General features: G+C 37.6%; 2 protein-coding genes across 3 annotated transcripts; both read right to left on the bottom strand.

Moving 5' to 3' along the window:
- Nucleotides 1–223: 223 nt before the first annotated feature.
- On the bottom strand, nucleotides 224–3,908 carry LOC103460754 (histamine N-methyltransferase-like). Its single transcript, XM_081604545.1, has 7 exons — nucleotides 3,768–3,908; nucleotides 3,555–3,694; nucleotides 3,236–3,288; nucleotides 1,923–2,030; nucleotides 1,607–1,725; nucleotides 911–1,007; nucleotides 224–671 (listed from the first exon to the last, which is right to left on the bottom strand). Exons 2-7 carry the CDS (start codon nucleotides 3,683–3,685, stop codon nucleotides 319–321), a joined length of 861 nt encoding a protein of 286 aa, XP_081460671.1. The 5' UTR covers nucleotides 3,686–3,694; nucleotides 3,768–3,908; the 3' UTR covers nucleotides 224–318.
- A 2,735-nt stretch (nucleotides 3,909–6,643) lies between these two features.
- LOC103460763 (histamine N-methyltransferase-like) lies at nucleotides 6,644–16,034 on the bottom strand. Of its 2 annotated transcripts, none has more exons than XM_008403090.3 (7): nucleotides 15,584–16,034; nucleotides 14,616–14,757; nucleotides 13,037–13,089; nucleotides 11,416–11,523; nucleotides 9,245–9,375; nucleotides 8,976–9,069; nucleotides 6,644–7,931 (listed from the first exon to the last, which is right to left on the bottom strand). In XM_008403090.3, the coding sequence occupies exons 2-7, from the start codon at nucleotides 14,750–14,752 to the stop codon at nucleotides 7,570–7,572; spliced, it is 885 nt and encodes a 294-aa protein (XP_008401312.1). In that variant the 5' UTR covers nucleotides 14,753–14,757; nucleotides 15,584–16,034; the 3' UTR covers nucleotides 6,644–7,569. The 2 variants fall into 2 exon arrangements, with proteins under 2 accessions (XP_008401312.1, XP_008401305.1); XM_008403083.3 differs by having other exon boundaries at nucleotides 14,616–14,761; nucleotides 15,584–16,029.
- Between the last annotated feature and the right edge of the window lie 581 nt (nucleotides 16,035–16,615).

The raw sequence follows: 16,615 nt of genomic DNA, 5'->3' as shown, positions 1-16,615 counted from the left end.
TGCCTGTCGGCTCTTTGTAGAAGTTACTTCTGCTACATTAAGGAAACTTCTTATCTTTTATTACGGTGCTGATTACAATAGTTTTATTCAAAAGCTTACATTTAAATACACATCTTCCTCACGACATTAACAGTTCCCTTGCTGATCAAACTATTCAAAAATAAGCTAATTTAGAATTTGAGCATTTAAAAGCAAGCGTTCCTTTTCAAACGAGAACAGAAGCTGAATTTACACATGTAGTGTTTATTGGTTCTAAAAGGCAAACATGCTGGGTAGAAAGACATAAAATACACTGTAAGAGCATATTTGTCAGCAAACTTAAGCATGAACAAAAATGCAAGTTAGATTGCTGTTGAAGAACACCCTGCCGTCCTTTTCAGTGCTGCACTTGTTCCTGAGGACGTCCAGGATGCCTGCTCTGACCTCAGGGCTGAAGGATTCGTAGAAGTGCTCTGTTCCTGTCATGAAGCTCAGCAGACGTTCTCCAGGTACGCTGCTGCGGTCGAAGCATTCTGTGATGTCAAAGCTGTTGGGAACCGGATGTTCCTCGAATTTGAGGCTTTGGTCCTTGAGGCAGGCAGTGATCTCTCCAGATGAACGGTACTCGGTGATGCTTCCGACGCACAGCTCCTTCTTGTAAGTCTTCCACAGGACGTCCCAACCACTGTTGGCTGGATTGTAGAGAAAACAAAAAAACAAATGCTGAATGATCCAGGCTGATAAAGAAAGGCATGTATTTTTCTCTTCCGTAACAAGTAACAAGACGAACTCGGTTTAACGTTTTGCTTTTCAGTCAGAACTTACCTTCATTGTGTAGATTACTGATAAAGATGACTGAATAAGCAGAGTAATAATAGAAATCTTGTATATTTAAATTGTGTGGCGAACCAGTCAGTCCAACTCTGCTTACCTGCTTCAACAATGATCATGAGTCTGCCGTTGTTTTTGAGGAGGCCATGGTGGAACTTGATACTTTCAGCCAGGCTCTTTACATAGTAGATCATCTGTGGAGGAAAAGCATTGGTTCCTATGGCTTCACTATTTGCACATGCAAGTGTAATTTTTTTTTTCCTTTCATTTATATTCAAACAACAGGAATCACTTCAATTACAAAATGTGCACTAAATGAATATGTTGGGTTTTTTTTTTAAATCACAGCCTTAATATGTTTCACTTGAATTTTAGGAGACAAAAACTAAATGATGCATACTTGTGAAGTTCAAGGAAAACGATACAATTGTCTACATTTTTAATAAAATAAGATTCTGAAAAATGTGGTGTGCATTTATATTTCATCTCGCCTGAAGCAATACTTTCTAGAACTCAGCTGCATCCGTTCATTTCTACTTTGCACTTGTGCAGTAGTTTTTGTTGGTCTATGACATAAAGTCCTAAATTAATAAATTGTCGTTGGTGGTCACAATGTGAAATATTTCTTAGCAACTTTTGCAAACAATGTACATTAGAAAACGTGTAAACCTTTTTTATAAATATATTTTGTAGGAGTTATAGTTTAGCTTAATTCAAATCTGTGCTACATTTGATGCATTGACAGTTCAGGGAGTAGAAGGCAAAAGGTAAAACCAAACTTTCTTCAACTTTCCTGGATCATGTGTATGAAATCAAATTCCTTTATGCCTCCCTTTGCTTTCTGATAGTCCTCACTGGACATGATGTGCCAAGAGAACTGGATCTTCCCAAGGTCAGCAGTCTTGGCTGCCAAAGCTTTCAAGACATTCAAAGAGAGAATGCAGCAATCATATTAAGATATGTCATAACATATACACACATCTAGATTCTTCAAAGCTTTTCAAAAACTGGAGACTGGAATTTAGCCACAGAACGGTGATCAGAGCATCTCCTAAATGCTTTATTTTTTTTATATTTACAGAACACAAAATGCTGAACTAAATTATCATTACCTTTGAAGTTGGCTGTGAGCTCAGAGCTGCCCTCCACAATGTCAGCGGTTATGGGAGCAGAAGGGAAGGCCGACTGCAGAAGTGAGAGTATCTGAACATCCATCTCACCTGGAACAGACCATGAAACACAACTGGGTTTTTTTTCAATTAAATGTTACAGTTCTGCTCAAAGTCGTGAATTTTCTTTTTTGAACGGCACCATTCTCTTGCTTCAAAGACTTGCAATTCAGCATTCAGCTTCTATGCACCACAAATTTGGAACAAACTTCCAGAAAACTGTATAACAGCTGAAACACTGGGTGCCTTTAAATCTCAACTTAAAACCCACCTGTTTAGAGTTGTTTATGGCAAAATTAGGATTACAGTGCAGGTTTTGATGACTTTGATGTTTTTAATGTTTTTATCTTGACTTTTTATCTATTTATTAATTTCTTTTATTCCTCTTTCTACGGAACCTGGTGCTGCAAGGTCCTGTTAGGCCTCCGCCGTCCGTGTTAAAGGGACGGTGGAGTCAGGTGGAGTCAGGTGGAGTCAGGTGGAGTCCGGTGGTGACAGGCGGCGACAGGCGCTTAAATTCCGTAACAAAAGTGCGTTTTTATCTTTTTTAATCTTTTTCTTTTTTTTCAAAATATCTTTCTCTTTCTTATTGGTTATTCAATGTCACGTGCTGTTTTTATTTTTTCTTTAATTATGTAAAGCACCTTAAAATGCCTTGCTGCTGAAATGTGCTATACAAATAAAATTGTATTGATTGATTGATTGATTGATTGATTGATTGATTGAATCTTCAGAATCTTCAAAGACACATGCACAGTTACAAAGTCGGCCTTCTATCACCATCTATCATTGCTAGGATTAGTACTAATGTCCAAGCCAGATCTAGAGGAAGTCAGCGTGTTTATTATCTATAGTTGCATTGATTACTGCAACAGTGTCTTCACAGCTCTTCCTAAAAAGTCAGCCAACATCTTTCATTGTGGTTTCTTGAGGTTTTTTCTTCTTCTTAGGTTCCTGGGTATTAAATTGAAATGAGTCTGTTGTTTTACTTTATGACCGAATTGTAAATTATGCTGACAGCAGTCGGTTAAATATCTAAAGGACATGCATATTGCTTTTCTTCTTATCCATATCTTTATGTGCAGTCTTTGCTCTGAAACCTTATAGAGCAACCGTTGGCCAATATTGATCAGTGAATGTCAGAAGTTAATCAGTGGTTCGGTTTCTCTTCATTGCCCCTCGCAGGTTGTCAATCACTGGGGCCTTTTTGAATAAATTATTAACTTGTAGTTTAAATCTGAAACGTTTTACCATACCTCCCCCACTCCCAACACCAAGAACATCCAGAGTGCTTTTACCAGCTCCAATTCTGTAAAACATAAAAATCATGTTTTAAAAAAACAACAAAACCAGCCAAAATAATGAATTTAAATGAAAGCACTGAATTATGAGTCAATAATTAAGCAAACAAACAATTTACTATTTTCCTTATTCATTCAATGCCCAATTTTCTACAAATAGATAAATCAGCAAACATTATAAAGTTGCTTTTTTTTTTTTTGTTCCACTGCGCATGTGCGACTAACTCTGAAGATAACAAAAATGCATGAATGAGTAGATCGCTCCTTGTTGTACCTCTGAAATTCTGCAGGCAGGACGTTTTGCAGACACTTGACGATGGCTGCGTGCTCTCCGGACTTTTCCAGGTAGAACTGGAAGATGTTGACACTGCAGCCTTCATAACAAGTGTGCGTTTCTGCACTCATGACTGCACCCTGCAGTACACAAACCAAACACTTTTATCCACATTGTAGGCTAATTTAATTTAGATAATGTGAAAAAATATACCTTAAATTTGTGGTTTTTTGGGGGGAGGTAGGAACAGGAACACAAAGTGCTGCGCCGCTTTCTTAAATTCACGCTGCAGGACTGATCCCCCTCCCAGAAGGCTGGTCGTTGCGTTACGTAACTGTTGAACTCTGGCTCTAAAACAATAAAAGAGAAGTCACTGCAGCTGTTCTGCTAACACAGAAATGTGTTCCTGAACTTATTTGGTCCTGTATGTTTTGGTAATTAAAGGTTCTTGTCAGAAATCGACAATGGAAAACGTGGTTATCTAATGTACTTTTTAAAATACAAATACTTTAATTGCCATGAAAGTAGTCTTTACTGTCATAAAAGTGTGAGTGTCGTATTATGTATCTTCAAAATCACAACAGAAAAATTGTTCCCACTTCTGCGACTATTATTTTCTGTGACTGTGACTTCACGCACTTAGCTCTGGTCCCACATAATGTTTTTTTTTTTTTCCACCACAGAAAGTTTCTCTATCAACCTTGTAAATCACTCAGATCTTCTGGTTCTGCTCTGCATCTCCAGAGTCAGAACCAAACACAGAAGAAGCAGCAGGAGTTTTTAAATTAACTTTCAGAAAACTGAATAAATGCTTCAAGCAAAAGCCAATTTATTTCGATTAGCTTTTAATGATAAATTGAACATTATTGATTTCACTTGTGTTCCATTTTTGTAATACAAGTTCCTTGCAGTGTAACATTTGTCTGATGTTTCATGTCTTCATCATGCTCAGCTCTTTGACTTGCCTTTGTACAGAAATGTGCTTTACAAAAAACTTAGCTTGCCTGTTGGTTGAGGCTAATTATTTCTTTAGTTGTTTTTATTTAGTTGTAATTCCACTGTCAAAAGTTTCTTGATACTCAGACTTACTCAAAATAAGCTGATGGTTTTTTTTTCTAACTCTCAGAAATTTTTTTTTAAAAAGGGTCAATTTTGAATTCCTCTTTTCTTGCAATGTGAAAAGAAAATCCAACCAAATTTAAATTCCTTCTCAGTTATTTTAGACTACAAGAAAAATGACCAACCTCAATTTAACATATTAAATATTCAATTAACAATTAACTGAAAGTTGATGTTCATTTTTGGTTTCTGATGAGAACTTCAAAGATGCACAAACTAGAAACTTAAAACACTGTTAATTGTGCCTTCAGATGGCACCAACGTCACTTTTTCTGGATTGGCAGCATAAAATGTGCCTAGATCTTTTTGCTAAATGGTTTACATTTCAGAGACAAGAAAATATGAGTTCATTTGAATTTTAGATCACAAGCAAATCAGTGACAGGAATCCTTGTATTTGTCCAAGACACGCTGATAGTTTTGGAGCATTGGCTTTCATTAGGACAGCTAGAAACAAAGTATGAGAAAATGGGACATTTTTAGTTTTTTCTTGTATGGGTATTCTGTTTGTATTCATTTAAACATCTAAAGGAAATCTTTCCAAATTAAAATTTCCACTAATTTATCACAAAAAAAGGGAGAAACTGCTTGCATTTCAATTGAACATTTTGTATTTTAATAATGAAAATCAAATTCTATAATGATTTATGAAATACACTGCAGCTACATGGGAAAGAGTGAGGGGGAAAACATACACATAAATCTGCCTTTGGCTTTTTAAAAATATTCTGCATTGCTCATTGATCTTGCGGAAAATTGATGTATTATATGTGTCAACATGAGAATCTACAGCGACATAAATTTGAATCCCATGAGATGGATGACAGGGCTACACATCGGTAGCAGTGGGTTCAATAGTGATCCAATAGTCTACCAAGTCTGAACTGAAACACATCACAGGAAACGACACGTCACGACATGTATGCATAAATGTCATTGACTAAATAAAAAAAATGCAAAATGGCTGTCTGACAAAATCTGTGTTGCTTTATTGTTGCTCATTTGTGTATTACACAGTCACCAGGCTGTTAGTCATGCTGAGGTGATTTTTAGGTGATGGGCTTTCCTGGAAGTGTGAGGTTTTACTTCATGCTAGTCTGGTGAGAACTTAGAACAATTACTGCAGATTAACCTCAGAGAAAACACAAATTAGTCCTGTTTTTACTGATTATGCAGTTTAGGATTAAAATTATCCGGATGTCAATTTTAAAGCACAGGACAGTCATCATTTTCCCTCCAGTAACTAATGGCGCCCTCAAGAGGGCGCCAGAGGTTCAGACATCTGCCTCAAGGTCTGCATTTATTGAGTTCAATGTAAATGTGGAGGGGAAGAAATTCACGCCAACATAAATAATCCACGTTTTATGTCTCACATCAAAAGCTCATGAACATCTAAACAGATTCCTCATTCCACGAAAGATCATTTTGTTAAAACTCAAAAAGAGTCAAAGGAAGAATAATGTTGCTGCAGCACGAACGGCTGGTGGTGTTGCATCAGTGAGGCTCAGCATTTCAGATTATTGTACAAAATGTTAAGACATTTTGTTTCACTATGTGGGATTGCTTCAAACTGCAGAGACATTAAACTGCCGTTATTTATTGGTTCCAAGTAAAATGATAAACTTCTGAGAAAATGAATTTTGTGTTCTTTACTGCAAACCATCGACGTCAGAACAAGCAGAAGTAATTTCTTAAAAATGATCACTTTGGTGGTAATGTCTTTTTATAATGTAAATACATTACCAGGGCCTCATTACTGAACTAACATTTCTATGGCACAGGGAGTTCCTAAGATAAGAATCGTAAAACTAGATAATGCAGGTAATTTGAAGGATTCTGTCTTTTCTTCGATTTCAAAGAAAACATTAGCGCTGTAAAATACTGCAGTGTTTTGCCTTTTTCTGAATATTGTATGTTTTTTACTGATTAATAGAAATAAAAATGTTTAATACACAAGAACATGGAGTAATATTTCCAGTTGGCAAGTGTAGTTTTTATTTTGGATTTTTCTATTAGATTTTGCACAACACTCATTAGCAGCACAAACTTGCTCTTAGAGGAATTAAAGTAGAGAAAATTTTACAAAATACAAAAGAACATTTCTTCAGCATCTTTATATTGTTCTATACATCATACTTAAATAAATCATTTTGTCTTTTATCCCCTTCCATGTACTAATAATTGATCATTTATGGTGAAGTTGAATAAAAATTAAATGAGAGTATAAAAAAAACAAAATTTCTATGTGATTGTTCAGATTCGTCACTGTGAGACTCCAAAGGGTTATCTGAATTCAGAAATACAAAATTAAAGCTGCAATATAATTTGTCTATTAGCAACAAACCCAGATTATATTTGAAATAAATTAACCCGACGGCTAAAGAAAAGACTCCCAGGAGCAACTGTGTTTTCACTTACCCAGTTCAAGTCCTACTAGAAATAATACTTCCAATCATTTTAAAACATAATGCACAATTACTTTAAGCTTATCTAAATTGATTCTCAATGAAAAGCTAATTGTCCAGTTCTATATTTATTTGTACAGTAGGAATAAAGCGCTCCCGGAGAAAGAAAAAAAAGAGTATAATGGGGTCTGGGCAGCAGCCGGCCAAGAGCAGCTCATTACAAACTGTAATGACCGGAGAAAAATCTGAAGCTAATGTCTGTAGCGGAGTAAGAATGATCTTTGATGTCATAATAATACAAGTTTAATCATAAAAATTGAAAGGAATGTATTAATTTATTTTATGTTAGAGGACTTTAGAATTCATAAAACATCAACATTTATACAAAACTAAATTCAACACAGGATAAAGCTTGAAGATACTCAATGTACTTGAAAATATTTCATCATCATCTAGGACTAATCTGACCTTGACTCTAGCTAAGATCTGTTTTTAATTTGGCTCATTGATGACTATGACACCGAGGTTGTTGTTAAAGATCACTCTGCCCTCAGACTCCATGCTGCAGTCCGGATGCCGGAGCAGCTCCAACACGCCGTCTTTCAGCTCTGGTGACGCCGTTTTATTAAAATCCAGCACTTCGGTGAGAAAGTCAAGCAGCAGCTCCCCCTTTTCATCTCCCTGAGTGAAACACTCGGTGATATCCATTTGAGATGGCAGGTCAAAGCTGTGGTAGCTCACTCCCTTTGAGTCCAGGAGGCTTTTGATGTCTCCCGTGGTCACGCATTGACTTATTTCGGTATTGCAGAGCTCGTGCCTGTATTTCCGCCACAGCTTCCCCCAGCCGCTCTCCCCTTGAACAGGTGGGGCAGAAACAGTGTTAGCGTCAGCATGGTAACAATGTTTACAGGTATTTTATGTTGTAGACCAACAGAAAACACTGAGAAATAATGCACAGTTGTCAAAATTGTTTCACAAGTGAAAAAACCTGATGAGTGTCGTGTGGATTTATATTCAGACTGTCTCCTTTGTAGGAAAACAGTTCGCTGCAGCAGGCAGGACTATGTTCCTGCTGGCTTTGCTTTATCTAAAAACATAATTCTTTGCCAATTTTTCTTATTTCTAAAACAGTCCAGGCTCTGTGAAATTCAACATTAAATCAAATTTGCCATAGATTATCAATTGGATTTAGGTTTTGGTTCCTCCACCTCAGTCTGAAGTCATCTTCAATGACTAAACTAGACTCAACTCCAGCTATCTTCTCTCAGCTCTGACCATCTCTCCTGCTCCTGCCATGAATGGCAGGTGTGTTAACAACAAGGTGCTACGTCAGTATACTCCCACATAGCATTTTGCATAAAGGCCCAAAAGTCTGATTTTTGTTCCTTCTGACTATATCAAATTTGTTGTAATGTTTGCTCCGTCATGTGGGAAACTGCAAACGGGGGTTTTGTCGTGACAGTTTCTTGCTTCTTCTCACTTTATCACCGCCGTGGCTAATAGTTGTTGTCTCCCTCCTGAGCTATGGATCTTTGAAGCTCCCCCAGAGTCATCTTTGCTCATTCTCTGATTAATGCTCTCCTTGCACAGACAGAAAGTTTATGTGGGCGGTGAAACGTAAGGCAGATCGTTTGGGGTATCGGAGTAAAAAAAAAGATGAATCCCATTTCTCATTTTCCTTCCACTTCATATATTTACGCATATTTACTTTACGTTTTGTTGATCTACTCCATGAAACCCTAATAAAATACACCGACACGTCTGGTTCTCACACAACAAAATGTGAAAAAGTTTGCAACTGTATTTCCCCTTGAACAAATGAAGCGTAACAGTTTCCTTCACATCAGCGAGGAATAACAAGGACGATTGTTAATTTAAATTGACGTCAATCAACTCACCAGACACAAGAATAATGAGAAGCTTCCCATTCTTATCGAGGAGACTCTGGAAGAAGCTGATGGTAGCACCGGGATCCTTCACATAGTACAGCATCTGTCGATTTCACCACACATAATGAGCTGGTAACTGCATTCTTGGAGCACCTAATTATATTGCTATGCTAGACAGATGCTCTAATGGGATTAATTGCTGCAGAGTGCCACCTAATGAATATGACCTAGATGTGTCGGAAATACAGCACCAGGGCTGGCAATGCTTCAGCACCAACCTGTATCATGTGAATGAAGTCTGCCTTCTTGGTCGTCTCGCTCAGTTTCCAGCTCTCCTCAAACTCCGAGGCCGTCATCTTGTTCCAGGTGAACTTGATGTAGTTTAGCTCAGGTTTCTGCGACACTAAAACTTAAGACAGATACTTAACAAATATAACAACTGGGGTTTTTTTTATGTAGGGAGGTATAGATATACACTGAGCTGAAAAGAGTACACATTCCAAAATATCCGGTTTTGATGATGTAAAAAAAAAAAAAAGGAGACCACGACAAATCATTTCCATCTTTAATGTTCCAATTCACCTTGTGTTATCTGAAGAACACACAAATTGGTTAGAGAGAGGAAACAATCTGTTCAAGGCAGCATGCAATCTCCTGTTTGCACTCTCCTTTGAGCTGATCCTCTGTGGAAGCAGCTTTTCATTCAGCTTCAGCATCTGACGGGAGTCTGTCAGCATTTCGTATCTCGACTTGGAACTCGTCTACTCTTTCATACAAAAGTTCCCAAACTCTGTCGGATTTTGCGGACATGTTTTGAGTGCAGCCGTGTTCATGCCTCCACACAGATCATCTGTTGTCACATGCAGAACATAAACTAGCAATTGAAAGAAATTCCTGCTGCTCCTTCATTGTTCAGCCTCTCTGACCAGTTTCCATTTTAGTTTTTCATGAATCTTGGAGGACCATCTGCTTTTTAGATGTCTGTCTTTACTGTGTTTCATTATATTTTTTATGCTGTAGAACCTTTTTGCACACTTGGCTTGTTTAATATTCTCAGTTGTAACTTCTCAGAAAACTATGACTGCAACTGAAAGCCTCCAAATGTGCCAAAAAAATAAAATCCTACAAAGCCATTTGAACATGCTTTTATGTTAATTTGATTCAATATAATTGATGGGAGTTCTGTGTAACTAAATGCTGAAATTTTAAGGAGCCTCAGCTGTGTATTTGTTTGGAGATGTGCAATTTATGCTCACTGTTTACATTACTTTTTAAATTTTTTAATAGCTTGATTTAATTTAATTGCACCAGATGTTTCTAAATGATTTCATTTTAATTTTACACATTGACTCTTTTTAAATCTGGAATCTAAAAGGAACCATGCCTTTGCTAAATGTTGATGTAAAAGTTTTTTTTTAATAATTCAAAAGGAACTAGGCCAAATGAAATATTTTCTTGTTTTACAAAGTTAAGTTTAAGCTAATTTGGGAAATTTTGTCTTTTTTTAAATTGAAAAAAGACAAAAAGGCGGTAAACACAAAAAACATTTAAACTCAGGTCAGAAATGTATTTCTCTGCTTGGCTGTTTTGAATCTCATTCATATTTATTTAATCATCATTTTTATTTAAACATAATGCAAAAGATCCCTGTATGCATTTTATTAATGAGCCTTTAAGTTGTACAGCAGGAAACAATAAATCTGCGTCATTCAACCGAATCGAGTGACATTCTACTGGCCCCAATGACTTTTTGGGGTAATGTCAAAAATAAAGAAAGAAATATGCTTTATGTTCCCACTGTGGGAAAATTAAGGAAAATTCAGGATATGGGGTGAAAAAGATCAGTCTGTGATTGGCTGGTGTTATGGCTCCTTTATATAAACTTAGTCAAGTTGCATGAGCAGATACGGAGGTAAACACATGCCAGAACATGAACTGAGTAAGCATAGACACACACACACACGCACACACACGCACATCGTTCTCTGCTCATTAAAACCCCTTTTCCATTGCCAAGTCTTACTACAGCCTGGTTTGTTCCTCTGGTTTGTTCCTGGTCTGTCTCCAAAAGTCAGACATAACTAACCACTGATTTTAAGAAGCTTATGGGTATCTGGAAGTATATTAAAGCAAACTAGAAGCCTTGAACTGTGTTAAGCATCAGATTGCAGACAACCAGCCACTTGTCATTGGAAGAATGTCGGAGGGGTCGTCGGTTGCTGATTGGTCATTGTGGTTCAATGATCAGCTCTTCTCTAAAAAAGCAGCGATGTTTTTATTAATTTATTGACAAGAAGGTCAAAGGCAGCTTTAACACAATGCTTCAGCATTAAAAATACAAAGAACATACCCTCTCCAGCCAGAAAATGAAATATTGAAACATCGTTTAGAATGCATGTGAACACAGATACACTTTGTAAGAAGAGGGTGAACCTTAAGAAGACTGTACCTTTGTAGTTGTGTAGCTGCTGGCTGCTTGGCTCCACCACCTCATTATCTACTGTCACCCCTGGATGCTTCTTGTGTAGCTCGTTGAGCATCTCTAGGTCTATCTCACCTAGAAGAAGCAAGGCGGTTAAAAACAAAAAAAGAAAAAGTTAGAGGCAAAAATGTTAACTTGTTGAAATCCCTTGGTTTTTGTTTTATAATGCTGCGTTACAACAAGAAAACCACAGAAAAATTGTATCATAGGTTAAATTTGAAATATAGCTGACGCTGCTGTTTCGGAAGCTGTTGCTTTCGACCCGCAATAACTGGAACACTGACCAACATGTACATTTTTTAGCCACTTTCTGTTTTAGCTGCTCACGTGTGACCGTGTTTAGGTTTCAACTTTTTGAACAGATTTGTTCTGTTGTACCATTTAGTAGCAAGTCTCGCACATCGTGTAGTTTACATCCAGATCTGGCTTTGAATCCAAAGCTTTCATACAAAAATGAAACAACTTTTGTTAAACAAATGCCATTTGGAGCAAAATATGAAATTGAATGATAAACTTAGTTCCATATCCATAGAGTGTGTGTTTTAAGCCTTCTACTGAAGGTAAAAAAAAGTTAATGTTTGGACTTTTATTTTTATTTCTGTGGTCAGAAATTGAAGCCTAGGTGTCTACATCAAGGACAACTTACATCTGAATATAGTGTCTGCTCTACCCAAATTCTTTCTAGATGTTTAATAGAGCCTTAATTAAAAAAATAGAATTATATCTTTTAGTGCTTGCATAGAAAGAACTGTAAGAAAACAGTGTTTATCATGTAATGCTAACATTAGACGGCACCAGAGCGTTTAGTAAATCACTCTGGAGTTCTGCCTCGCAGCTACAACTCATTTATACTGGATGTAACATTACTTTATAATTCCCAACTCTGGGCTCTTAGGCAAGTCAAATACAACATTATGATGTCACCACAAAAAAAGTAGATCAAAAAGTGAAGTAACCTCATAAAGTCCACATGGATTAAAAACCAGAGCAGGCACTCTAACTATTATTCTGTCAGTATCATTTGACTAAAGGGAGAACATTTTGTTCACTTTCCTATTGACAAGTTGCCACGACGAGAGGAGTAAATTTAAGCCATGGAGCCGATGCCAGGATGCAGTGAATTGTTTTACCTTGCAGGGAAGTTTGTAGTCATTCTAATGGATTTACAAGTCCATTAGAGAATCCATTATGATACAGAAATGACAGCTCAGGTAACGTAAAAGGATTGGCTTTGACATAAGTAAAGGGTAGCAGTACTCAGAGGGCAAGTGCTCAGTTTGCACAGGAAAAGAAATGACTGCATTGTAATAGAACCTGGTGCTGTAAAGCTACGTGGTGTTTAGGTCATTTTGTCAAACTAATAGTAAATAAAATGGTCAGATGGCAACAAAAAGCCTCCACACGGTCTTTTCTTTTTCTCACAGCAGCCATGAATAAAACTCTCCAATCGACTCAGAAGCAGCCGACTGATTCGCCAACGTTCCCTCACCTTAGCTATCTGCTGCAGAGGTCATTCAGCTATTTACCGTGTCACGCTGCACATAAGCTAAGTTCAGCGGTGTCAGCGCCATATAGTTTGTGCTCTTACCAGCTCCGCTTCCAACTCCAATGACATTTAGATGGGACTTTCCATCTCCAATGCTGCGGGGAGAGCAGAGAAAGCAGGAAAAAAGAAAAAGCAGAATGTCTTCAGAGCAGCGACGCCTTGAAATTCACAGCTTCCAACCTGCCAAATGTGGGTCACATCTTTTTGGGCCTGTAACTGACAATTCTGCCTGACACTCGGGAATGTGAGATGTTCTGATCCAACGACTGAAGCCTCTGCAAGAACTTGGGCTTTGAATGTCGCTGTGGCGCGTTCTGTCAGTCAACGTAAATTTTTATTAACTCCATTACACCTTTTAATTAACTTGCGAGTCACATCCCACCGGCTTCCTGACGGATCTGCTTGTGAAAACGTCAAAAAAAGAGCCGAGTTTGGTCGGGTTCTCTGCAGCGCGTCAGTCACCTCCCACAGCCTGCGCCAGCAGAGAGACCATTTATGCACTTACTTTTTGGGAATTCACAACCATGCACATACTATTTGACTGGTTAAAATATACATTTAGATCGCCAGCAACGCATTGTTAATCTTTTTCTTTTTTTTCTTGATTGCCTTTTCTGTCTGTTCGAACTAAATAAATAATAAATAAATAAATTATATATCCCTGCACTCTAATTAATTTGATATTTGCTTTTTCGCACAGCAAACTGACACGAACAAATTATATGCATTGCAATGAAATTCACATATTCCGTTTTCCAACAATAAGTACTAACTTGTGTTTTTTACCTACCAGTTGCTTAAAGGTCAGAACCATCTCCTGCTTTATGGTTCTCCAGTTAATCAAAAACCCTGATGTCAAATCACATGTTCACAGTTCACACCTGCAGGATTTTAAAAGCCAAGATACAGATTTGTCTCAACTTAATCCTGATCTTCAGCTGACAATGAATTGCATTTTTTTTTCCTTCATCAAATGCATTATTGTTTCAAAATATATTTTGGCACCATTAATGAAGCCTTCATGCAACAAGAAAATACATATATTTTTCACAAACTTAAGTGAAAGGCTCATTTGAACTTTTGATCCAAAAAATATTTAAATATTCTATTCCAATTGTAACACAGCTGAAGCAACGGACAGCATGTTTTTTTTTTTTTAATGAAAGTCAGTTCCTATTTAAATTTCAAATAATTTTTCTGTGAAAATCACCAACCAAAAGCAAAAAAAGATTTGCTCATTTAATAAAGTTTTCTTTCCTTCATGCAAAGCAACATAATATTTTTGTTCCTCTTTCACGCAAACTGCATAATCATAATAATTTTGTCAAGACTTGTCAAAATTACAATTATCTTGTCGAGAAATATTCCTCTACCAAATGTTGTTGTGACGGTGCAGGGGAGGAAAGGTTGGATTATTAGTATTGTATGTATCTTTGCAGTTTTCACTGTATTCACAATTCAGTTTTTATGAATTTTTATGTGGAATTACTCAAAATTATTCACCGATTTAAAAAAAAAAATGTATTGGGCATGTCTAAAATAAATTCTAAAGAAAATGCAACCACAGGCCGTAATATTTTCAGTTGTCCATGTGTTAAATCATTGTTAAAGCAGCTTTTACCTGGACAGAATGTCAGGTAGTTTGCTGTGGATGAAGTCCCGCATGCATTGGTGTTCAGAGGAGCGCTCCAGAAAAAGGCGGAAGGATCTCTGGTACCTATCATCATCATGAACCAGACTCTTCAGTGGGGATCCCATGATGCCTGTCTGGACAAGAGGCAATTCATTTAGGTTTATGCTTTGGCTGGGCCGTACACTTTAATCAAATTCACTTTACGCTTTTTGTCCTGTAGGGAAGATAGTCCCTTCACCAGGTCTCAAGACTTCTACAGCCTCTAACAGGTGTTCTTCCTGTATTTAGTTCCATTTATCTTGCTATTGACTCTGACCTGATTCCCTGTCCACGCTACAAAAAACACATTCCCACAGGATGATGCTGCCACTGTGTTTTAATCAGATGTGTCAGACTCAGAAAAAAAGCCAAATAAAGTACAGTCAAGCTCCTCATTTGTAGATTCTGTAAAGTAAGAAAGTGTATATCACATTTCACTTCCAAATAAAACTGGAAACATACTGCCTATGTTCTGTATGATGTTTTAGTTTGACTTGAACACCTAACAGTACAAACACAAAAACATAACATTTGTGCAATGGGATCTACTATTTAAAACAGAGTCATGTATGGTTGAACGTCAACACACCAAAGCGGTATTTCTCTGTTATTGGAACGCTAAAGCTGGACATTTATCTGTTTTTTTTTTCTCTTCCATGTTTTATTACGACAGCGCTGCCCGTTTATTGACTAAAATGACTTCGGCGGCAGCGGAAACACAGAGCTGCACGCAGGCAGGCAGACAGACCGGCAGACAGACGCTGCCACGTCCCCTCCGACATAATTATGTGCAGCTGGTCAGAATGAGAACAAAACACGCCCGTCCTCCGCTCAGTGAACGTCAAAGAGCGAGTTTCATCGTTCGCTAAGATTCCCGTCATGAGCGTGAAAAGCAAATCGTGACGATGATCACTTACTACGGTCTTCCGGCAGAACAGCGTCCGGGGAAGGTGGAAGGCTGGAGTGAACCCTCCCACATGTGTCACAGCTTCTTTCCTTTAGGGAGGGCGAAATGTGGCGGAGGAAATCCGTCAAAGAAAATCCGTCTTCCCAAGGCCTGGCCGCTGTAACTTGTACGTTTTCCTTTGAGATGAGCGTTTATTTTAAGAATATTACCCTATGAACGACCTGAGTTTCTAATCTGACTTTACTGCCTTAAATTTCATTGTAATAGTTTTTGTCAAATCTGAGGGAAATTTCATGTTCACGGGCGGTCCAAGGTTTAATGGGGGCTAGAGCGGAACTTCATTTGGAGCCTGATTTGGAGTTACTTTTAAATTGTCTTTAGTGGGATTGAATGGTATTAATGTTTTTGAACATACTTAGCAAGGTGGTCGATAATAGCCTGGTTTTGTTCAAATGTTTTCAAAATATACATAAAAGAATAATGTGAATTGTTTACAGTGGAGTCAATAGAATTGCATCTATTAAAATGTCGAGGCTTGAATGCAAAAGATCCATCTATAAAAATACAAGTTACAGCATTTAAAAAGCGTCAATTTCTGTCTATGACACTCTATAGTGAAACCTATGGATAAATGCCACAAATAATTGCAATATATTTAATAAAAAAATGGCTTGTTTCCATGTGCAAAAACTGAATAACGTAGCGTTTAATCCTATAAGTCTTAATGTAGCAGTTCAGCCAAATTTGCAGTATCGCAATTCTGCCACATTTTGCGCCATCTGAAAAATCCCAAGTTTCTGAAAGGGGAGATTTTGTGCTTTCCAGCCAAAATCAGGTTATTATGGTAATTTCACGGGCTGCACAGTAGCGCAGTTGGTAGAGCTGTTGCCTTGCAGCAAGAAGGTTCTGGGTTCGATTCCCTGCCTGGGGTCTTTCTGCATGGAGTTTGCATGTTCTCCCTGTGCATGTGTGGGTTTTCTCCGGGTACTCCGGTTTCCTCCCACAGTCCAAAAAACATGACTGTCAGGTTAATTGGTCTGTC

Source organism: Poecilia reticulata, chromosome 2, assembly GCF_904066995.2.
Source record: "Poecilia reticulata chromosome 2, P_reticulata-male-v2, whole genome shotgun sequence".
NCBI classification, from domain to species: Eukaryota; Metazoa; Chordata; class Actinopteri; order Cyprinodontiformes; family Poeciliidae; genus Poecilia; species Poecilia reticulata.
The sequence above is the reverse complement of the archived record's forward strand: the minus strand, read 5'-3'. Positions and strand labels throughout refer to the sequence as shown.

Bases quoted from the DNA above. Each gene is read 5' to 3' on its own strand.
- LOC103460754 (XM_081604545.1), bottom strand. From the start codon at position 3,685: ATGAGTGCAGAAACGCACACTTGTTATGAAGGCTGCAGTGTCAACATC. The intron at 2,031-3,235 runs GTATGGTAAAAC...GGTCTGTTCCAG, and splicing joins TGGTGTTGGGAGTGGGGGAG to GTGAGATGGATGTTCAGATA. The intron at 1,008-1,606 runs CAGGAAAGTTGA...GCTTTTCCTCCA, and splicing joins TTGATTTCATACACATGATC to CAGATGATCTACTATGTAAA.
- LOC103460763 (XM_008403090.3), bottom strand. From the start codon at position 14,752: ATGGGATCCCCACTGAAGAGTCTGGTTCATGATGATGATAGGTACCAG. The intron at 11,524-13,036 runs GTAAGAGCACAA...TGCTTCTTCTAG, and splicing joins TGGAGTTGGAAGCGGAGCTG to GTGAGATAGACCTAGAGATG. The intron at 7,932-8,975 runs GTGAGTTGATTG...CACCTGTTCAAG, and splicing joins TCTCATTATTCTTGTGTCTG to GGGAGAGCGGCTGGGGGAAG.